General features: G+C 38.0%; 1 protein-coding gene across 3 annotated transcripts in view; it reads right to left on the bottom strand.

Annotated features, from left to right (window-relative positions):
* DPY19L3 (dpy-19 like C-mannosyltransferase 3) overlaps positions 1-24,963 on the bottom strand; it is an 81,026-nt gene that overhangs the window by 21,152 nt on the left and 34,911 nt on the right. For all 3 annotated transcript variants that reach the window (XM_004060447.5, XM_063701207.1, XM_055368884.2), the window contains exons 8-14: positions 24,791-24,925; positions 11,483-11,614; positions 9,718-9,819; positions 6,585-6,658; positions 6,249-6,407; positions 1,154-1,276; positions 661-772 (exon numbers count right to left, since the gene is read on the bottom strand). In XM_004060447.5, coding sequence (XP_004060495.2) covers positions 661-772; positions 1,154-1,276; positions 6,249-6,407; positions 6,585-6,658; positions 9,718-9,819; positions 11,483-11,614; positions 24,791-24,925 — 837 coding nt within the window. The remainder of the gene's footprint in view (positions 1-660; positions 773-1,153; positions 1,277-6,248; positions 6,408-6,584; positions 6,659-9,717; positions 9,820-11,482; positions 11,615-24,790; positions 24,926-24,963) is intronic.

The following is a 24,963-nucleotide window of genomic DNA, read 5'->3' as shown; positions in this document are numbered from 1 at the left end:
GCTGGCCTGGAATTCTTGGGCTCAAGTGATTTTCCTGTCTCAGCCTCCTGAGCAGCTAGGATTACAGGAGTGAGCCACTGTGCCCGGCTTTTTTAAACACTTTTGCCTTACAGTTTTGCTTTGTAAATATATGCCTTAAAAAAAAATACCAGAAATATAATTTAATGGAGCACAAGTCTCCAATATGCAGAATAACTGAGTCGATACTAGGATTCTAATCATTTGTAAGATATCTGCAGCTTCTACCATATTGCCACCTAGTGAATTTATGGAGTAGAACAATTCAAAACTGCATTTATAGGCTACTGAAAAATTGTCATACATATATGAATAATTATCTTTATGAAAATACATTATAATAACAACAGTTACAATTCCGGACAAGCGGATTATTGGTAATTTTAATTCCCCTTTTGTGTTTTTTTGTATTTCCAAATTCTGTATAATGAACATATCTAACTTACAGTCTGAGAAAAAAGTAATTTTTTAAAATAAAATTATTTTAAAATAATTCCCTATAAAATCTTAATATATCAATTATGTATTTTCGGCTTCAATTTCAGTATCCATTTTATCTCACAGCTACTGAAAAACAAAAAAAGTGGTATGAAAGAAATACTGCAAGTCATAAAAGGAGATGGAAAAAGGGATGACACTGACCCTCTTTGGGTTATAAAGATGGACTGACTTCAGAAGTAACTCCCATATTTCAGGGCTACATAGGCCGAATGATGCGAACACGCACATGTGTGACGTCCAGAGGTACTTCATTCTGCAAGAACAGACACAGGCGCAAGTCAGAAGTACTAGTTGTATATAAATCTGGATTCTGAGATACCTATAAAGGCAGCTTTACAGTCTATGACGGCAAAATCTTACTTAAAACTATGCAGATGCCATTTGCCGAAGGGTTCGTTGTTTAACTCCACTGCCTTTTGAGGACTATGCTTTGAGTAAAACATAAGAGGCGTGTTTGTAATTAATTGTAAAAACTGATGATGAGTATTTTATACTGAGAGAATATAGTATATAAGGATGATTTTATGGGAACCATGATCATTAATGAAGATGATTGTCACTTTCCAAATTATATTGCTAAGTAACATCAAGAGTGATCAAATAAAAAGTAAACAAACAGGTAAGACAAAAATACCTCATTGTACTCAATGCCAAGAATCCAAACAGAATGGTATGTATTAAGTTGTAGGCAGTTTCTGGTTTCAGGTCAACTGTGCCTTTTTCCATTTTACCCACGGATTGTTGATCTGTAGAATCACTGAGTAAAACAGCAACATACAAAATTTAAGCTGGAAACATAATTTTAGTTAGATCTTTGTAAAAGAAGAAGATACAAGAAATGTATGCCTCTACGTATTCAGAAACTGATTATTTCCATAAGATGAAATGAATTCGCATTGATCAATTTTGAATTTATGAGGCTAAAGTGTAACAATAAAAATGCATTAATAATGAGAAAAACTGAAATTTCACAGCAGCTGTGAAGTAAAAATTTAAAGTGCTTCAATTCTTTAAATTAAAAGAGAATGCAAAAAAAAAAAAACCCAAATTTTTTGGAATCGCTGAAATTGAAAGAGATTTTTAAAAGATGTTTTACCAGTTATTATGAGTATTTTTCAAATTTTTACAAATAAGCAAAAGCAAAAAACACATCCATTAACTTGGAATTCAGTTCCTTTATGACCCCTCAAAAATCACATTTTTAACCTACCAATCCCTCCTGATATTCAAAAGATGACTTTTACCAAATACGGCTACATTAAAATTATTACACCCAATAAAAGTAACAATAATTCCTTAACATCATCTAATACCTAGTTCATGTTCTATTTTCCCTGTTTGCATCAATTGCTTTTTTCAGGTTTCTCTGAATCAGGATCTAAGAACTGCATGTTGCATTTCACTAATATATATCTTTAAATATCTTTTGATCTATAAAAGTATCTCCTTTTTTTAAAAAACAGGCCATTTGTTTGTGGAAGAATAGAGAACATATGTCCTGAAGCTGTTCCCGTCTCCCAGGTGTGGCTCACAGTGGTGGTTATATGTTTCATGCTTCTTGTAAACTTGTAATTAGATCTAGAGGTTTATTAGACACAAGTTCATTTTTTTGGCAAGAACACTTCACGGGGTTATGATGCACAGTAGTCCCCTCTTATCTGTGGATTCACTTTCAGTGGTTTGTTACCGAGGAAACTGCTGTCCGAAAATATTAAATTGAAAATTCCAGAAATAAACCATTCATAGTTTTGAATTACATGCTATTCTGTGTTGCATGATGAAATCTCTCCATCCCTGTCTGTCCCACCTGAGACTCAGATCATCATCCCTTGGTCCTGTGTTTCCACGCTGTATAGTCTACCCACCCACCCGAGACAGACAAGCAGATACATTCAGCCACTAAACTACTAATAAAGTAAGATACATTTAAATGTCCCTGTATTGTTTGTGTTCAAACAGCCCTTATCTTACATAATTAAGGCCCCAAAGTGCAAGAGAAGTGATGCTGGCATGTTGCTATAATTGTTGTATTTTATTATTATTGTTAATCTCTTACCATGACTAATTTATAAATTAAACTTTATCACAGGGATATATGTATGGGAAAAAAACATAGTATAGAAAGGGTCTGAAACCATCCGAGGTTTCAGCCATCCACTGAGGGACTTGAAACATATTCCCACAGAAAACAGGACGGCTCTATTCCACATCACATTACACGGGGAAGCACACACTGCCTGGCTGTCTCCACTTCAGTGATGTTAAGACTGATCAGTGACTTTAGATGTTGCACAATTTGTTGTCGAGGGGAAAAGAAAACAACAGTAAAGGCTACTAGTTAAAGATGAAACTTTCATGAAGGTCTACTGATCCCTTCATACATACCCAATAGAACTGGGCACATATGATGCTTCTCTATATAACTAGAGACTTCTTTTATTTCCCAGAAATCCTTTTTTTCCTACCATAAATACATAGGAAAATTAAAAGGATACTCTAAGGCAGTTCTCACCATTGGTAATTCACAATTGGAATCTTTACTTAAAAGTAAATATTACAACCCAAACACTGGTTTCTATATTGGTACAAAAAGGATACTCCAAATAAGAATATCCATAAACAGGGCAAGGTGTGAAAAGTAAATAAAAATAAAACAGACAAGGGGAGTATCTGCTCTTATCCTCTCTAGATACCTAAGAGAAGTCTGCAGTACCTCCCCCATAGCCCAGCCAAGCTGGAAGGCTCTGATTAATTCCATGAACACAGAACACCATGCCCCTTTCAGATGTACCCCTCACACTGATGCAGATGTCTACATAAAAGTCATAGTATCTGGCAGGGTGCAGTGGCTCATGCCTGTCATCCCAACACTTTGGGAGGCTGAGGCAGGGAACACCATGCCCCTTTCAGATGTACCCCTCACACTAATGCAGATGTCTACATAAAAGTCATAGTATCTGGCAGGGTGCAGTGGCTCATGCCTGTCATCCCAACACTTTGGGAGGCTGAGGCAGGGAACACCATGCCCCTTTCAGATGTACCCCTCACACTAATGCAGATGTTTACATAAAAGTCATAGTATCTGGCAGGGTGCAGTGGCTCATGCCTGTCATCCCAACATTTTGGGAGGCTGAGGCAGGCAGATCACTTGAGGTCAGGAGTTCAACACCAGCCTGGCCAACATGGTGAAACCCTGTTTCTACTAAAAATACAAAAATTAGCTAGGGGTGGTTGTGCATGCCTGTAATCCCAGCTACTTAGGAGGCTGAGGCAGGAGAATTGCCTGAACCCGGAAGGCAGAGGTTGCAGTGAGCCCAGATTGCACCACTGCACTCCAGCCCAGGCAAGAGTGAGACGCATTTCAAAAACAAAACAAAACAAAACAAAACAAAACAAGTCATAGTATCATCCTTCCTAGTACTAAAAAGGTAGAAATACTTTAAATACTTGGCACTGACAAAAGGCCCTTATTTAAAAGTTAATTCACATTTAGACAGTCACGTGCCACATAACATTTTGGCCAACAACAGATCGCACATACCACAGTGGATTCGTAAGATTATAATGGAGCTGAAAAATTCCTATTGCCTAGTGACATCATAGCCATTATAAGGTCATAGCACACTTTGTTTTTTAAATAGATTTACTGTAGCCTAAGTGCACAGTGTTTATAAAGTCTACAATAGTGTATGGTAACATCCTAGGCCTTCACATTCACTCACAGGCTCACACAGAAAAACTTCCAGTCCTGCAAGCTCCATTTATGATAACTGCCCTATATAGGTATACAATTTTTAATCTTTTATACAGTATTTTTTAAAAATAGAGATAGGGTCTCACTCTGTTACCCAGGGTAGAGTGCAATGGTGCAATTATATATAGTTCACTGAAACCTCAAACGCCTGGGCTCAAGTGATCCTCCCGCCTTAGCCTCCCGACTTGTTAGCACTACAGGTTTGCACCATCGTGCCTGGGTAATTTTTCTTTTTCTTTTTTTTTCCGTAGAGATGCGGTCTTGCTATGTTGCCCAGGCTGGTCTAGAACTCCTAGCCTTAAGCAATCCTTCTCAACCTCCCAAAGCACTGGGATTACAGGCCCACCATACCTGGCCTTTATATTTTTACTGTACCTATTCTATGTTTAGATATATTTAGTTACACAAATACTTACCATTGTGTTACGACTGCCTACAGTATTTAACATAGTAACTTGCTGTCCAGGTTTGCAGCCTAGATGCAGTAGGTTATACCACATAGCCTAGGTGTGTAGTAGGCCATACTATCTATGTTTGTGTAAGTATACTGTATGATATTCGCACAATGATAAAATCGCCTAATATGCATTTCTCAGAACATATCCCCCTTGTTAAGTGACATGACTGTACTATGATTCTTTAATTACCTTCATGTAGTGCTTTTCCTCTAATAAAGTCCTAATATCCCTATCTGGCAGATGAAGATGCTCTAAAATCTTTTATCTATGATCATATACCCAATCAGCCTCCAGAGATGGCTCACAGATTCACACAGAGCATGGCAGACATTTTCAGGAAGATACTGCAGGCCCACTGAACTTCCTGCTTTGTATGCAGTCCAGAGTCCTGTCGACACTTGCTATGTCTGGAATGATATTAAATCACACTGTCCAGAATAATTTCCATCTATTTTCACAGGGCTAAATTTTATCTTGGGTTAGGTATGAAAAAGAACACTTCTCAAAGATAGTAAAATAGTTTATGGTCAATGAAATATTTTCATGGTTCAATGTTGTTTCATTCTTAATGATCATAAAACCTCTCAACTGCTCTGGACTCATTTTAATGACAGCTCTCTCGTGGCTGTGAATCACAGTTCACCAACACATTAATTGGCAAGGTAACTACAGAAAAAGGGCTTCCTCGTGAGCTTCATTAAGTTTTCACAAATGACAGCAGCTTCAACTTCTTACACTTAATTTTCTTTCAGTTTAACACGAAGAGTCAATGCAAACCCCCCTAGCAGCTTGATGGGTAGATATTCTTACAAGTTTTTAAAAAGCCTTTATACTCCTGATTTTTTTCTTTCAGTAGATTGGTAGATATGCTTAGTTTTTTAAAATTGGCAGTTATTACTCAAAACTTTCAGTAGATACTAATAATTATGGTCCACTCCAACATTATGAGCCCTGAAGCAAGATGCAAGAAAACAAATGAGCAATAATTAATTAACTCTTACATTTCAAGAGCAATACAAAAAAGCAGCTAGAGGAGGAAGGGAGAAAAACACAGGATGCTAATAATGGAAACACAACAGAGGCTTATGAGTCAACAGTGATAATGAAACCAGTTCACGATGGCTTGTACCTGCCGAAGTCTAGGCACCAGACACTATTTTAAGTGCTTTATGTTGTTTTTACTTATTTCTCAAATATCCTGTAGAGTAAGTACTCTTAGTCTTCCCATTCTAAAGATAAGGAAATGGACATATCAAAAGGTTATGTAACTGGCTCAAGAGTCACTTTGTTCCCAAGTGTGCAGGCCAAGACTTAAGCCCAGACTGCATGCAATCTGATCATTACTCTGTTGTCTCCTAACTACTGGGAGTGTAGTCCACTCTAAACGAGGTATGTTTCGCCTTTAAGATGAATACTATTACTTGTGTCTGATATTCTGACTTTCAACTTTGCAATTTTTCTGCAACGTGGAACAAGTTCATTAAAGGAGAGCATTAGATTTCTGAAATATACCATACCTGAGATTATGAAAGGCAACAACGAATGCTACAATCACTGTGATGGACAGAACGAATATGTAAGCATAAAAAAGCAGAGTATCTGAAAGCCTTCCAAATGTATTAAAAGGCAGGAGGCCAAAAGCTTCTTCACACAGATAGAGATTTGCATCAAAATCCCTAGGGAACAAATGGAAAGCAAAGTAATAAATTTAATATAAGACAAAGAAATGACATTGCATCTTTCCTCAAAGGGAGCCTGCAATTAATAGTTGAAGGCACAATGACAACTTAAGTTTTAAAGTCCCTGCTGATTCAATAGAAAATAGCAAACATAGACTTTCAATTCAGTTATACCTTGTTGCTCCAAGCCCAAATTTTGCCTTCAGAAATTTAAATATGTGTTCATCTGACTTCAGGTTAAGAATTTTCTATCGGGGAAAGAGAAAACAAAAATTGCTATTAGTCCTTTAGGCACGGTTTCCTGATAACTTCCCATTGAATTTACATATTCAGTGTCCAATTTCACAGGAGCGTGTGGGTGTACAAAATCAGTAAATGTTCACAGTAGTTCTCAGAACTGAGGAATTCCAAAGCAGGGACTTCCAAACTCCTTCCAAACCCCACTCCCCTTTTTAGCATAATCCTTTATTCAAAAAACATCTTATACATAAGTTAAATATGCAAAATAGGTAAAAGATGAGATTTTTTTGGTTTCAGGGAGAGGGAGAAGGCTGAGGCATAGTGTGCATAAGTTTTCAGACCAGAAAACTGACAAGACGATGATCTGAAACCTCAAATAGATACACCGCCCACAAAGCCTGTCTGGCTTTGGGGCTTTTGGTCTGTGTATACAATCAATCCAAGATTTATTCACTCAAAGACAATTCAAGACAGTTGTAACCCTGAAGGGGTGGACAGACAAATATGAGTGTTCATCATTAGTGATTACAATTTTAACTCATATAATTCTATTTTAAATTTGTGGCTTAAAAATCCATATATAATAACATAAATGGTGAAAAAATTTATTAGAAGAAAAATGAAGACAGGGAGAAAAGATGAAGCTACAATTGAGTTCAGTACACACAATATATTCATTAGAGATGAGCCACAAATCTGGTTTTTTGCATTCCAGCAGCAAATGCAAACAGGGAGGTCAACATATTTATGTTACTCACAGGTTTATAAGAGTAAAACAAAACAGTTGTTCAGAAGAGATCTTAACAGTCCTAGAACTGAGACTCAAAATAATTTTTTCCCACGGGTAAAGCAAAAACAGCAAGGACTTTCAAGGAAAATTTTCTCTACTTCCTCTTGTTGTAGGTCACTGGCAAAACACCAAATGCAATTCAACAGATGTTATTCTTCGGGGAGTCAAAAAATGGTGGTCCAGGGATGCAGCTCTTTACCGGTTTAATCCAAGAACAGGTCACTGAATGTGTAGAGTGGGCCAATGCAAGAACTGTGTATCTTTGGCCCCTCTTCCAGAAATGTTGGCTGCTCCACTCAAATAAGTTTTGAAAAAAATTTTTTTAGTAGAGTTTAGGTTTTACTACGTTTCCCAGGATGGTTTTGAACTCCTAGCCTCAGGCGATCCTCCCACCTCAGCCTCCCAAAATGCTGCAATTACAGGCATAAGCCACCACACCTGGCTTTGAATAGGCTTTTTAATTTTTAATTTTTGTGGGCATATAGATGTATATATTTATGGAGTATATGAGATATTTTGACACAGGCATATAGTGTGTAATAATTCCATCAGGATAAATGGGGTATTCATCAACTCAAAAAAAGCTTTTGGCTGAGTGCAGCAGCTCGTGTCTGTAATCCTAGCACTGTGGGAGGCTGAAGTGGGAGGATACCTTGAGCCTAGGTGTTTGAGACCAGCCTGGGCAACATGACAAGATCCCATCTCTACAAAAATTGTGAAAATTAGCCAGGGGCGGTTGCACACACGTGTAGTCCCAGCTACTCAGGCTGAAGTGGAAGGATTGCTTGAGCCCAGGAGGTCAAGACTGCCGTGAGCCAAGATCGTGCCACTGTACTCCAGCCTGGGTGGCACAGTGAGATCCTGTCTCAAAAAAAAAAAGCAAAAAAAATTTAGAAATTTAAAAATAAATTATTGATAAGTACTGGACTGTATGGAGTTTAAGAACATACTGACAGCTGGGCATGGTGGTTCACGCCTATAATCCTTTGGGAGGCCAAGGCAGGTGGACTGCTTGAGCCTAGGAGTTTAAGACCAGCCTGGGCAACACAGCAAAACCTTGTCTCTACAAAAAATACAAAAATTAGCCGGTGTGGTGGTATACACACATAGTCCTAGCTACTCAGGAGGCTGAGGTGGGAGGATCACCTAAACCCAGGAGATCAAGGCTGCAGTGAGCCATGACCACACCAGTGCATTCCAGTCTGGGTGAGAGACCCTGTCCAAAAAAAAAAAAAAAAAAGAACATAGTGACATAGTGACTGGCTGAGTGAAGAGTCTTTTTTTCCTTTGATAGTCAACAGACGTGAACAAGGACCACAGTTCTCTTGTGGAGAAGGAGCCTGTTTTGCAGATGCCTCCTATCCTGAGACTAACCTTCTAGGACAGGCAAAAGTATCTGAAGAAATCAATGTAGTTTTGCTCTAGCATAAAAACAAATGGGATATCAAGGTCCAAGAACTATACCTTTAATAAAGCCTACCCTGAAAAAAAATTAAAAAGCCAATAAAAACATTTAAAAAGCATGTTAAACTAAGCAGAGCCCCTGGAGCATTGTAAAAATCTTAGCAAAGCACCTACTGGACATAAAACCAATGGATGCCTACGTTACTAAATGAGTTGTTCTGTTAGGCCTGTTGCATATAAGTCAGTTAAATGTTGGGAAAAATGAGCTCAACTCTTCTTTCCAGCAGAAAGTAGATAGTAAGGCCACTTTACTTATTAACAGAACTCAATTAAAAATCATGTCTTTTTTTTTTAAGTACCACAGTACAGAAAGCTATATGTATATTACGGTACTAAAAATAAAAATTTTAAATTTAGAGAAATTATTTGTTTAATGCTTTTTAAGTTAAGCTTTTAAAAGTTTCATAACAAAAGGTGAGTAAGTTCAAGGTGGGACATAAGAGTACATAGAAATTAATGACTAAAATCAACAAAATAATCCTTGTTACTAAGACAAAGTTAAAACTGAGCCTGTTTGAAGTAAAACTGGTAACTCTTGAGTCGCGTTAATACACTTTATAAAGCAAGAATTTATTTAAAATTAAAAGTTTCAAAGAAGCCAGGTGTGGTGGTGCACACTTGTAGTCCCGGCAACTTGGGAGGCTAAGGTGGGAGGGCCATTTGAGACCAGGTGTTCAAGGCCAGCCTGGGAAACGGCAAGACCCCGTCTCTAAAACAATTAGTTTATTAAAAAAGAAAAAGAAAGTTTCAAAAATTATCTCCAATGCCATGTTAATTAAAAATACATTAAATATGTCATTTTTATTAACTTACCTTAATTATGTTGTTGAGAAAAAGTGTCAAACATAAAACCATAAATAAATGTAACAAAAGTTTCCCAAGCCTATTAAGGAAGCTTCCAGTTTTCAGATTTTTCTAGAAATTAAAAGAGTTATGTTTTAATTCTTAAGTTTTAATATAACTTCATAAACACTGAAGATGAGCTTACTTAAGGATTTAAAAACGCTCATATAACATAAAGGGAAAATATATGTGGAAAATACAACCTACTCATTTTCATGAGGTTACACTGTCTTAATATTTGTGATTTTCTAGTAGTAAATGAATCACTTAATAATGAGCATCATACGATGAGGAAATGTGTCCTAGTCTTTTTTTTCCTAATTATTTTTTAAGACCTTAGCAACTGGAGGATTGGGGTCTGCCATTTGGAAGTTACTCAGGATACGCTGACTGAACAAACTGTTACATCTTTTTTTTTTTTCTTTTTCTTTTGAGACGGAGTCTCACTCTGTTGCCCAGGCTGGAGGGCAGCGGAGGGATCTCGGCTCACTGCAAGCTCCGCCTCCTGGGTTCATGCCATTCTCCTGCCTCAGCCTCCCGAGTAGCTGGGACTACAGGCGCCTGCCACAACGCCCGGCTAAGTTTTTGTATTTTTAGTAGAGACAGGGTTTCACCATGTTAGCCAGCATGGTCTCAATCTCCTGACCTCGTGATCTGCCTGCCTCGGCCTCCCAAAGTGCTGGGATTACAGGTGTGAGCCACCACGCCCGGCCCTGTTACATCTTTTATCCATTAATTCCTACATCACAGGCATAGTTACAACTCAATTACATAAAAGACTTATGGGTGTAAAAAGAAGTACATTGTGCCTTTTGACATATAATAGTTTTCTTATAATCTTCAGATAATTTTATACATTGTTAAATATAATAATATCTTAACAGTTCAAATACGAGTAATATTTATTTATAATTAAGGTTAAAAGGATGACTGTGAACTGTTGTTTTTGATAGTCAACTAAAAACCTTTGTCCATAACAATTCTCACTCAAAAGACTAATAAGAAAAATGATTTCTTCTTCTAAAAGTGGAAAACAGAATGGCTTCTTGACACGGAAGTTTCTAGCATATGTGAAACAGGATGTTATAATTTTAAGCAAAAACAAATGACTCATATCTTATGTAAATATAAGAAATTTAATTATATAAATAAAGCTAAAAGAGCAAGTCATTGTTTTCAAACGTGATTTGACAATACCCTAGGAAATGTCCCATTATTTCTAAAGTTATTTATTTGGATTCTCAAAATTCTCAAAACAGTTAATTTTAATTCACCTAAAAATAACTAGTACGGTATGGAAGGATGGGGAAAAGAGTAGCATTACTACATCAAATAACAGGGTATCCACCAATGTGAAGGACTCTAATGAACACGCTCCCAACACAAGCAGGAGACTCTTCTCGCTCCTGAGTTCACACACATAAAAATTAATAACTTTTCTCTTTTACTTCAATTTTAAATCAGTGGCATTCAACCAAGCATCTTTGGCTGATCCCCACATTGAAGGTAAGGTTCCAGTTCTCTAAGAAATAACTGTCAAAACAAAAGGATGACCTCAGAAAGCTTGAAACAGAAATGCTACCACATGCACAAGAAAAAGCACACAATGCCACGTGCTCTTTTTAGTGCAAATCAGGTCGTAAATTTCCCTTTGTATGCTGTATGAAAATAAGGTTCAATAAACCACGCAATTAAAAAAAAGTTTACTTTGATAAAGGACAAAAAAAAGTCCTACCTGAAGTTTTCTTGCAATGAATACTGAAAGGTTAAAACTGATAAGCAGTGATCCAAGAATCATGGAATTAAAAAACTGAAGAATGCAGACCAGGAGTAAACTTGTTATCTGTATTCCATACAGCCATGTCGCCTGCAAGAACCAAAGATTAGATGAGTACAGACATTTTACCAAGAGATCATCACATGTCGACATGTTGGTCATGAGATGGATATACCTCAGCTTACAAATAATGCAGAAAACACACGTAGATTCAAGAAACACAATCTAGGCCAGGCGCGGTGGCTCACATCTGTAATCTCAGCACTCTGGGAGGCCGAGGCGGGTGGGATCACCTGAGGTCAGGAGTTCAAAACCAGCCTGGCCAACATGGTGAAACCCCATCTCTACTAAAAATACAAAAAAAAAAAAAAAAAAAAAAAATTAGCTAGGCGTGGTGGCTCGTGCCTGTGATCCCAGCTACTTCGGAGGCTGAGACAGGAGAATTGCTTGAGCCCGGGAGGCAAAGGCTGCAGTGAGCCAAGAATGCGCCACTACACTCCAGCCTGGGCGACAGAGTGAGACTCCAAAAAAAGAAACACAATCTAAAAAAGGAAACTAAATCATACACATACCAACTGTTTATTTACCTTTTAATAACAGAAATCTTTTAACATTAATTAAAGGGGAAGTAAAGAGGGATGATATGAAGTAGAGGAAGTAAACAACAGCATAATGTATTTATTCCTGGGAATTGGCAAGGGCCCTTTATAATCTTCAGTTTTCTTTTCAATGATTTCAGTTACTGTTTATGACCAACAATAAGTACTTTACTGTGTTATTTCCTAGTTTTCCATACTCTATACTTTAGGACTGTATCATTCCTTGCTTTGTCTGTGTGAGTGTGTGCCCAGATCCCCTGATTAGACTGCAAACCCCTCCTGCTGCATGACCTTGTCCTCTTTGACCTCACAGCTTCATAGCAGGCAGCACAGTGCACTGGGCAATGACATCAGCTCCGGCACCAACAGCACCTGTACTGCAGTTCCGATTCTGGTGCAAACCAGCTATGTGACCTAAATGGTTCATCGTGAACAAGAGATAATACCTTCCTCACAGAGTTGATGTAGGGTCTCACAGAAGAACCAGACGTGGTAATGGATGAAAATGCCTGGTGGCCAAGCACGGTGGCTAATGCCTGTAATCCCAACATCTTGGGAAGCTGAGACAGGAGGATCACTTGAGTCCAGTTCAAGACCAGCCTGGGTAACATAGCGAGACCATGTCTCTATAAAAATAAAACACTAGCCAGGTGTAGTGGTGCAAGTAGTCCCAGCTACTCAGGAGGCTGAGGTGGGAGGATCACTTGAGTCCAGGAGGTTGAGGCTGCAGTAAGCTATGATCGCTCCACTCCATTCCAGCCTGGGCAACAGAGCAAGACCTGGTCTCTAAAAAAAGTGGGGAGGGGTGGGTGGGGAGGAAATGCCTGGCACATAATGAGCACTAAGGATTAACTCTTGATGTAATGAAACTTATTGATAGGTTGATACCAAAAGAGGCAAAACACAACTAACTTGAATACACGAAACACGTCACAAAGAAAAAAAAGGCAGTCCCTAATAAAGAGTGGACACCTATTCTGTTAGTTTTCTTCTTCTCTTTCAAATTAGACAATGCCATACTCATTCTGACAAGTGAAAAATACCAGTTTTATTTAGCAGCAAATCCGATTATCCCCATGGTTTTGTTCTCTTAACCTCAAGGGAAACAAACCTATTGATAGAAGCATTGAAAAGTGAGGCTTGCAGCAGTTCAGTGCTTTTGCTTAGTGTCAATGGGAACTCAGGGAAATGGACGCTGATGATCTTTAGGATCATGAAGATAATGTCTCTTACTCTAGGAGAGTTAGACACTTCAGAAAAACACAAAAAAGAAATAGCAATCAATAGATGGGCTCTTGAGTCAAAACCCAGCACCATTACCTAAAGAAATAATATTGATTTCACAGCAGTATATAGTATTTCATATACAGGATTTTACATCCTTCACATCCTACCATATCATTTTCTCACATCAGTGACTATTCTGTGAAAACTTAAATTTTAAATGGTTATGTAACATTCCACCATATGCCATAATTTGCTTGCCACTGGACCATTTAGGTGTTTCTGGCTTTTTATTAACATTGTGAACATCCCTTTAAAAATTTTTTTCAGGTCTGATTCTCAGAATTCCTAACAGAATTGTCTGATTAGTTACGTATTTTGTTCACTGCTGTATCCCCAGCACCTTAAAGAATACACACTAGAAGAGCGGCACTTAATAAACATTGGAGGAATTGATGAACAAAAACATTTCCTTAGGGATAGACCCCTGAGTACAATTACTGGTTAGAGAAGGAAGAGTTTTTCCTTCTTAGCAGTTTTATTAGTTGATATAATTCATATACCATCAAATTCACCCATTTAAAGTGTGCACTTCATGATTTTTGGTATATTCACAGAGTTGTGCAACTCTCACCTCAGTCTACTTTTATGACATTCTCATCACTTCGAAAGAAACCAATATCCACTAACCATCACTCTCCATCATCCCCTGCCCCCAGCTCCGGCAACCACTGATGTACTGCTCTCTACAGATTTGCATATTCTGGACATTTCACAGAAATGGAATAAAGTGCAGTCTTTTTTAGCTATCTTCTCTTACTTAGCATGGTGTTCTCAAGTTTCATCCATGTTGCACCATGTATCAACATTCTTTTTTATTGCTGAACACTATTGCACAGCCGGACTACACTGTTTATGGAAGGGATATGGGCATTCGGGTGGTTTCCACTTTGTAGCTATGAATCACACTGCTATGAATATTCATATACAAACATTTTTGCATGGATATGTTTTCATTTCTCTTGGGTATGTATCTAGGAGTGGGATTGCTAAATCATATGTTAACTCTATATTAAAATCAAGAAATGCTGAGGAAATGCTGTTTTTCAAAGTGACTACACCATCTTATAATCCCATCATCATCAATGTATGAGTTCTGATTTCTCCACATCCACGACATTTGTCTGTTTTTTAATTTTAGCCATCCAAGTGGGTGTAAAGTGGTATCTGCTTGTGGTTTTGATTTGCATTTCTCTGATAGCTAATGACGCTGAGCATCTTTTCCTGTGTTTATTGGACATTTATGTATCTTACCTGGAGAAATATCTACCCAAATCCTTTGCTATTTTATCATTGAAAGAGTTATAAGAGTTCTTCATATATTCTGGGAGTTCCCGATCAGATATATGATTGCAAATATTCTCTCTCGTTCTATGGGTTGTCTTTTTACTTTCCTAATAGCACACTTTTGAGTACAACAGTTTTAATTTTGATGAAGTCCAATTAATCTGTTTTTGTAAAAGTCACTTGTGCTTTTGGTATTGTATCTAAGGTTTGTGCTACTCCAAGGTCAGGAAGAGTTACTATGTTTTCTTCTAAAAGTTTTGGTTTTAGCTCTTATACTTAGGTCTGTGATTCACTTTGAGTTAGTGTGTACAGTGAGAGGAAGGGGCTCAACTTCATTCTTTTGCATGTCGGTATCAGTTATTCCTGCACCATTTGTTGAAAACACCATTAATTCTCCATTTAGTTATCTTCACACCCTTGTTGAAAATTAATTGACCATTTCTTGTGCGGGTTTATTTCTCTCTCTCAATTCTATTCCATGGGTTTATGTCAATCCTTCTGCTAGTATCACACTGTCCTGATTACTATAGCTTTGTAGTAAGTTTTGTAATTGCAAAGTGTGAGTCTTCCAACTTTACTCTTCTTTTTCAAGATTGTTGTAGCTATTCTGAGTCCCCTGAGTTTCCATATGAATTTCAGGATTAGCTTGTCAATTTCTGCAAAAACTCCTCCTGGGATTCTGAGAGGGAATGTGTTGAATCTGTAGATAAATTTGGGGAGCACTGCCATCTTAACAACAGTAAGTCTTCCAATCCAAGAACGTGAATTCTTTCCAATCCAGGCGTTTAAAACTTCCAACAATGCTTTGTGGTGTTTTGTAAAGCGTAAATTGTCACTTTGTGTTACATTTGTACCTATGCATTTGACCCTTTTTGATGCTCTTCTTTCCAGGAAGTGTTTGTATCCTTTGTTCCCTTTTCTCATTGGTTTATAAATGGTTTTCTCATGGATTTGCAGGAACTCTTAAGGATACTAACTCATTTACAAATGCTTTTTTTCCAAAAACATCTTTCTGGTTGCCTTTATTTGTGGGTGTTTTTTGATGTTTACAGTTCTTTTTATATCAATTGAGAGTATTTCTAGAAAAAGGGGCAGTTTGTGTAACAACAAGATTGTATAGTTTTATATACATTCAAAAGAAAAATTGCTGATGAACAGCCAAAAATGTAAAATTGAGCAGCACTGTGTATTAGGAAGTCCTGGATTATCAGCGGTGTACTGGATATTCTTTCCCGGTTCTATTAGTACAGTACAGTATAGAAACAAGGCAGCAAGAATATAGTTGACCCCGAACAACACAAGTCCAATTATACATAGATTTTCTTCTGCCTCTGCTACTCCTGAGACAGTAAGACTAACCCCTCCTGTACCTCCTCCTCGGCCTACTCAATGTGAAGACGATGAGGATGAAGACCTTTGTGATGATCCACTTCCACTTAATAAACAGTAAGTATATTTTCTCTTCCTTTGGATTTAATTAACATTTCCCTTTCTCTAGCTTACTTTATTATAAGAATATAGTATATAATGCATCACATACAAAATATCTGTTAATCAACTATGTTATTGGTAAGGCTTCTGCTCAACAGTAGGCTACTAGCGATTGAGTTTTTGGGGAGTCAAAAATTGTGTGCAGATTTTCAACTGCTGGGGGGAGACATCGGCACCAGCAGCCCCTGTGTTGTTCAAGGGTCAACTGTATATCCTTTCTGTGTAGAATAACTACAGCTGTCTTCAATGGATCGTGTCCATGCTCCTCATCACCATTCATAATAACCACAGTTAATATCTGTTTAACATTAATAAAATAGCAAGCATTGTTCCATACGACCCACATATGACTCAAACTTACGCAGCCTAGTTGTAGAGTCTGTGTTCTTAACCACTATGCAATATTGGCTACCACATAAATAGTACCACAGAGGCTCAAAACTTTGTTTTATACATTTTATTTGTGTAAATTTAAGGGATATAAGTACGGTTTCGTTACATGTACATAACATATACTGATGAAGTCTGGGCTTTTCCTGTATCTATCACTCAATGTGAATTCTATCCATTAAGCACTCAACACCCACCCACCTCCCACTCTTCCTGAGATCAGAACTTTCGAAGTCTGTTAAGATTGAAAAGTTTTGAATGTTCCAAGGTAATTATGGAGAAGGTTCGCAATTTTACTAATCTTTCAAAGAGCCAGCTCTATCTATCTAATCTATCTTATCTATCTATGAATGAGACGGAGTATCTTATCTATCTATCTATCTATCTATCTATCTATCTATCTAATCTATGAATGAGACGGAGTTTCGCTCTCATTGCCCAGGCTGGGGTGCAATGGGGCAGTCTCAGCTCACTGCAACCTTCGCCTACTGGATTCAAGTGATTCTCCTGCTCAGCCTCCCAAGTAGCTGGGATTACAGGTACCCACCACCACGCTCAGCTAATTTTTCTATTTTTAGTAGAGACAGGGTTTCACCATGTTGCCCAGACTGGTCTCAAACTCCTGACCTCAGGTGATCCACCTGCCTCAGCCTCCCAAAGTGCTGGGATTATAGGCATGAGCCACCATGCCTGACCAAGCTAGCTCTTTTTAATTAATTCTATTATTCATGTTTTCAATAGCATTGATTTCTGCTCTTTATTATTTTCTTCTCCTGGCTTGAATTTATTTTGCTCCCTTTTTTAAGGTGAGAGCTTGGATGACCGATTTCAGACTTTCTGTCTTTTCTAATATAAGCTTTTTAGTGCTACACATTTTCTTCTTAATACTGCTTGGGATGTGTCCCACAAATTTAAACATGCTTCACTTTCATTTTCATTGAGTTCAATGCTCTCCGAGGTTCCTCTTAGACTCTTTCTTAGTGTATATCTTTATATATTTTTAAAGTGGTTATTCTGGCTATTACTACTATAGATGTAATAGTGAGCTTAATTCCCAAGTATTGAAACATTTCCTGTTATCTTTCTGTATTGATTTAAAATTTGAATCCATTGTAGTCAGAGATTATATTCTCTATAATCCTAATTCTTTTATGTTTGTCGTTTTATGGCTCGGGAGATAGTCTATGTTGGTAAGTATTCTGTGAATGCTTGAAAAGAATGAGTATTCTGCTGTTACTGGGTGGAGTTTCTATAAATGATCATTAGATTCTGTCGGTTGAAGGTGTTGTTGGGTTCTGTATCTCTGATGATTTTCTGTCTGGTGTTCTATCAATTGTCCAGAGAGATGTGCTGAAGTCTCAAACTGCAATTGTGAATTTTTCTATTTCTCCTTTCAGTTCTGTCAGTTTTTGCTTTACACACGTTGCAGTACTGTTGTTTGGTGCAGGTACACTTAGGATTGCTATGTCTTCTTGGTACATTGAACGTTTTATCATTATATAATGTTCTGTTCTGTCCCTAGTAATTTTCTTTGCTCTGATATCTACTTTCTCTGATATTAACATAGCTACTCCTTTCTTTTGATTAATACTTGCATGTTGTATCTTTTTCCATCCTCTTACTTTCAATTTATCTATATTGTTGTGTTTGAAGTGTGTTTTAGACAACAGCTGGGTCATGCTTTTTAAATCCACCCTGCCATCTCTTTAATTAGTATATTTAGATCATTTACCTTTAATGTAATTATTGCTATTTTAGTCTTAAATCTTCTCTTTTATTCTTTTTTGTTTGCTTGTTTCTAATTCCTGCTTTCTTCTTCCTGCCTTCCTGTAGGTTACCTGAACATTTTTAGAATTTCATTTTTATTTATCTGTACTGTTTTTTCATGTACCGCTTCGTATAGTTTTTTAAAGTGGTTATTCTGGCTATTACATTATGCATTAATAACTTATTATGGACTAGTGGTATAGACATTTTAACTGTTTGAGTGAGGCATAGAACCCTAACCTCCATTTAAGTCTCATTACCCTTCCCATTTATATTGTTTTAAGTATTTCTTTTACATATAGAGAACCACATAAGACAGTGTTATAATTTTTGCTTCAGCTATCAAATATAATTTTTTTTTTTTTGAGACGAAGTTTCACTCATCTCCCAGGCTGGAGTGCAATGGCACAATCTCGGCTCACTGCAACCTCCGCCTCCTAGGTTCAAAGCAATTCTCCAGCCTCAGCCTCCTGAGTAGCTGGGATTACAGGCACCCATCACCACACCTGGCTAATTTTTGTATTTTTAGTAGAGATGGGGTTTCGCCATGTTGGCCAGGCTGGTCTCGAACTCCTGACCTCAGGTGATCCACCCACCTTGTCCTCCCAAAGTGCTGGGATTACAGGTGTGAGCCACTACGCCCAGCCTCAAACATAATTTAGAAACTCAAGAGAATAAGAAAAGTCTGTTATATTTATTCACATTTTTACTTTTTTCATTGCCTTGTCTTCCTTTCTGATGCTCTTAAATTCCTTACCATTTCCTTTCTGTTTCAACAACTTCCTTTAGCTATTCTCTTACGGTAGGACTGCTGGCAATATTAGTTTCCTTAATTGAGATTGTTTTGATTTCCCTTTCATTCCTGAAGGACATTTTAACTAGGTATAGGAGTGTAGGCTGACGGTTTTTTTTTTTTTTTTTTCTTTTTGAGATGAAGTCTCACTCTGGCCCCCAGACTGGAGTGCAGTGGCGCGATCTTAGACTCACTGCAAGCTCCGCCTCCCAGGTTCACGCCATTTTCCTGCCTCAGCCTACCAAGTAGCTGGGACTACAGGCGCCTGCCACCATGCCTGGCTAATTTTTTGTATTTTTAGTAGAGACAGGGTTTCACCATGTTAGCCAGGATGGTCTCTATCTCCTGACCTCATGATCCGTCTGCCTCGGCCTCCCAAAGTAATGGGATTACAGGCGTGAGCCACTGCGCCCAGCCTTGACGGTTCTTTTTTTCTGCATCTGAAAATACTAGGCCACTTCCTTTTGGCCTCCATGTTTTTTTTTTTTTTTTTTTTTTAAGACTGGGTCTTGCTCTGTTGCCCAGGTTAGAATGCAGTGGTGCAATTACAGTTCACTGAAGCCTCAATTTCTCCCACTTCAGCCTCCCAAGTATCTGAGACCTCAGGCATGCTGCTACCATGCCTGGCTAATTATTTTATTATTATTATTTATAGAGATGGGGTTGCATCATGTTGCCCAGGCTGGTCTCAAACTCCTGGGCTCAAGCAATCCACCAGCCTCAGCCTCCAAAAGTGCTGGGATTACAGGCGTGAGTCACTGCGCCCAGCCCCTCCATGGTTTTTGATGAGGAATTCACTGTCATTTAAATTGGTTTTCCCCTATAGGTACAGTATTTTTCTGACTACTTTCAATTTTTTAAAATTTATCTTTAGTCTCCAGAAGTTTGATTATAATGTGCCTTAGTGTGGCTCTATTTGGATTTATCCTGTTTGATATTAGTTCAGCTTGTTGATTCTGAAGGTTTATAGCTTTTGCCAAATTTGAGGAAATTTCAACTATTTTTTCCGAAAGTATTTCTTTGCATACTTTTTTCAGCTTCAGTAAACTCTTTTCTTGTCTTCTTCTGGGATTCTGATTACCTGAATGTTAGACTTTTCATTATAGTCTCACAGGTCCTTGAGGCTCTGTTCATTTTTGTTTCATTCTATTTTTTCTTGTTGTTCAGATTAGGTAATTTCTAAATTGTTCTATCTTCAAGTTCACTGATTCTTTCCTCTGACTACTTCATTTTGCTGTTGAGTCCATCCACTGAGTTTTAAACTTTGATTATTGGAATTTTTCTGTTCTAAAATTTCCACTTGCTTCTTCTTTGTATCTTCTACTTCTTTGCTTAGAGTTTGTATTTTCATTTGTTTCAAGTGTGTTCGTAATTGCTCAATGAAGCTTTTTTTTTAATGATGGCTGCCTTAAATTCCTTGTAAGATAATTCCAATTTCTGTGTATCTCAGTGTTAGCATCTATTGATTGTCTCTTTTCACTCAAGAGAGATTTTCCTAATTCTTAATATAAGAATTTTTTTTTCTTTTTTTTTTTTGAGACAGAGTCTTGCTCCGTTGCCCAGGCTGGAATGCAGTGGCCCCATCTTGGCTCGCTCAAGCTATTCTCCTGCCTCAGCCTCCTGAATAGCTGCGATTACAGGCATATGCCACCACAGCCAGTTAATTTTTGTATTTTTAGTAGAGACGGGGTTTCACCATGTTGCCCGGGCTGATCTCAAACTGACTTCAAATATCTGCCTGCCTTGGCCTCCCAAAGGGCTGAGATTACAGGCATGAGCCACTGCGCTCGGCCTAAGAAGTGATTTTTAACTGTATCCTATTACATTATGGGACCCTGGATCTTATTTAAATCTGCCATGTTAGCAGGCCTCCTGTGACACCATGTGTCTTGGTCCATTTAGGCTGTTATCTAACAAAATACCGTAATCTGGGTAGCTTATAAACAACAAAAAAGTTACTTCTCATAGTTCCGGAGGCTGGCAAGTCCAAGATCAAGGAACTGGCAGATTCAGTGGCTGGTGAGGGCTTATTTCCTGGTTCACTGATGGCACTTTCTTGCTGTGTCCTCCTCACATGGTGAAAGGGGTGAAACAGCTCCCTTGTGCCTGTTTTATAATGGCACTAATCACCTTCTAAAAGGCCCTACCTCCTAATACAATCACCTTGGGGATTTGGGTTTCAACATATAAATTTGGTGGGGGACCACAAAAACATTCAAACTATGCCAACGCTATGCTAATGGGGAAAGAAGGGTGCTGCCTCGGTACTTTCAGATGGAAATGGAAGTCCAAGGTGCCCACTTGCCCTCCATTGACATCTGGGGGTCAGCAGAAGGTGTACTTCCTTATTGCTGGGTGAAGGCGAAAGTTCAGGCTCTCTATAGGTCCCTGCTGACACATGCTGGCTGGGAGAGATAGAGGTGCGTCACCACTGCTCCCTACATGGCCTGCACCGACAGCATGGGGTAGGGCAGTAGATAGAGAAAGGCTTATTACATCTGGGTGGTGGTTAGAGTCTCAACCTCCCTGTTGGCCTTCTCTGACACCATCCTGATAGAGAGGGGACAGGATGTCTCATTACCACTGAGCGAGAGTTGAAGTCCAAGTTTCCCAAGTGGCCTTCACAGATGTCTCTGGGAGATGGTGAAAGTTCTGGTTCCCCACTAGACTTCTCTGACATAGCTCTGGCAGGAAGCAAGGCATGCCTAGTGACAGCTAGGTGAGGGTAGGAATCTAGGCTTCCCACTGAACTTTACTGATGGAGGTGGGAGTGGAGCTGTGGTTTTGCTTCTGTAGCATTTCGCTAGAATAAGGCAGTTAATGTTTGAAAGTTTTCTGTCTTGTTAGGCTTCCTCTCTTCTGGTCCTTTTGCTAGAGGGAGGAGGCTTTTTGTTTGAGTCCATTGTTATTCCCAGGTTTCTGACTTCTCCAGCACCCAGTCAAGGATATATGGGGCAAAAAGAAAACCCAAGAAACTCGCTGTCAAATTTTCCCTCTGGTCTCAAGGTCCCTAGGCAGTCTGCTTCTCTCTACCTCTCAAATTCCTCTTATGTTTGTTATATACATATACTGTCTAAGGTTTTTCAATGTACTTTGGGGAGGAACGGGGAGAAATGTCTCTACTCCCTCTTGTCTGGAACCATACAGGGTACTTAACATGATCTCTTAAGCATTTATCATGAATGCGTCTGTTTCCACAATAGATTAAGAAAACTTTATTAACCTCCATATTTTGGCCTTTAATTAAGCAAAAGTATACACTTTATAATATGCTTGCTGTTCTGTTTTACTCTGTTCACATTTCTGACTGGAAACTTGAGGTTTTGCTGGTAAGAGTTTCATCATTCATGAAAAGATGACAAAATGTACTGTAGAAGGTACTGCTTCTTGTCACCACACTGAGCTCTGAATTTGTATTACCTTTTTCTATACCAATTATTCCAACTCTTTCCCATTTGACATGGTTAGAGAGAAGTGATTCTAATTTATGAAGAAACTAAGTTAAATCACTTGCCTAAGCTGAAAGAGCCAGTTATTTTCAGAGCTGATAGCAGCAATTTAGTTTTATAACTCAGGATCCTTTCATTGTAATAATGTTCCTCCTTAAAGTCTGATACTTAAAACTACTTCTAATACCAACACAGTTTCAAATGTAAAAGTTGAACAAAGTTTAGAACTAAATATAAAATCAATTAGCTATATTATTTTAAAATGTTGTGTATGTGAGCCAAAACAGTACCTTTGCTTTCTAATTTTAAAAGAGATACATGTTCAGATGGGCACAGTGGCTCACGCCTATAATCCCAGCACTTTGGGAGGCCGAGGCAGGTGGATCCCTTGAGGTCAGGAGTTCAAGACCAGCCTGGGCAATATGGCAAAACCCTGTCTCTACTAAAAATACAAATATTAGCCGGGTGTGCTGGCATGCACCTGTATTCCCAGCAACTTGGGAGGCTGAGGCAGGAGAATTGCTTAAACTCAGGAGGTGGAGGTTGTAGTGAGCCAAGATCGCGCCACTGCACTCCAGCCTGGGAGACAGAGTGAGACTCCATCTCAAAGAAAAAAAAAAAAAAGGGATACATGTTCATTATCAGAAAAAATCAAAAGATCTAAAGAACAAAAAGAATATGCAGAACATCAATCGTGTAGCTGACTGTTAATACTTTACTGTGTATTTTTCCAGAACCTTTACTCATTTTCTCTGTTTCGCTTTTTCAAAAAAATATGGGGGAACTAATGGTTATATAATATTTGATTGCATAGATATGCCATCATTTATTTAAGTATACCCTATTGCTATTGGCTCAAGTCATTTCCAGTTTTTTATTTCTTTTTATCTTTTCCGTCCAGCTTTTTCTTATTACAATACAACTAAAATGAACATGGCAGATTATTTACTTAGGACAAACTTGTAGGGGTAGAAATGTTGGTGAAAAGGCAAATACATTTTTAGGCTTTTGATACCTACTGTGAAACTACACTAAAGAAAGATTATAGGAGTGTATAGGTTACCAGCAGTGTAGGAGTGGTCACTGGCACACCTGCAGAAACACTAAACATTTCATATACATATATAAACTTAGTCCTATCTACTTGCTCTTGCTGTATTCCACCTTCCTATTCTGCCCCCACCCCTGACATTCCCCCCAAATTCTACCCTCATTTGTGATCCAGGTGGTCCAGTTCTAGCTTCTTACTTCTGTAAACACTTCTCTGCTTAAAAATAACTTTTCTTCTTTTAGATATATCAGTATTGCTAATTAGCAGCTATCATTTGTCTGCTTGTTCTTGTTGTCTGTGATCTTTGTTTCCCAAGCTAAAAGGCAAACTGTGGCTATGACAATGAATTACACATACTGGCATTTTCTGTAGTTCCCATTCTATTACAGTGTCTCAGTAGACAGGCAATGTGTATTTCTTGGTAGACTTTTGTGTTTCTTAATTCAGACTCAGTCAGTTATGGAAGCTTATTGGATCTCCTTTGATATGGAATAAATGAGCACAAATCCTTGGGCTATGCTGCTGCCTTAGATATGGAGAAAGTATTTTATTATACTTGGGAAATATTTAAGTTACTACTACTTTAGAATACTAACTATAAGCCATTTTAAAACTGTACGCAATACATAAAATCATATTTTTGCACATGAAAAAATGTGATTAAAAGACAGCAGCAGACACTAGGAGACAGATACTGGTTTCTTTATTTCACATGTGACTTTCAGCCAGTCAACAGGGATTCACATCCCATATTAGTTAAATGTGACTATGAAAATTTTATAAAGTACTACAAAAAAGCTGTTATATACCTATTGAATTCTTTTTTAAAAGTGGCAGTACACAGTAAGACATTTTAAAAGAGCTATCTTATATTTTAAAATTTTAGTCATCTCTATAAATAACAATTGACCTAGGCATTTATACCCCAAAATAAATCCATTACATTTTTTAACTTAAAATAAGCAGAATAAAAGTTAAGATGGTCAAACTAGGCTTCATAAATTACTCAGCTTCAATTGGCCACAGCAAATTTACAGCAGATCTAAGAAATAGCTTCAATTTTATCCATAAGTACTTGCATATTTTCATCTCATTCTATGATATAAAAACACTAAATGGCCAAAATCTCAAGTGAGAAAAGAAAACAAAGCTCACCTTCAGTGCTGGCAGCATGTCCAGGGAGTCCAGTGTGAACAGCACTAATGCTTGCATCAGCATCATAAATTGATTAAATTGCCATGTCAGACTAAAGAGAAAAGTTGATATGAAAATGGCAAGAAGTGTCAGCCTCTGTAAAAAGAAAACCTTTGTATAATTTACATGTCTCT

This window comes from Gorilla gorilla, chromosome 20 (assembly GCF_029281585.2).
Source record: "Gorilla gorilla gorilla isolate KB3781 chromosome 20, NHGRI_mGorGor1-v2.1_pri, whole genome shotgun sequence".
In the NCBI taxonomy this organism is placed as follows: Eukaryota; Metazoa; Chordata; class Mammalia; order Primates; family Hominidae; genus Gorilla; species Gorilla gorilla.
This window is presented reverse-complemented; position numbering and strand designations above follow the sequence as displayed.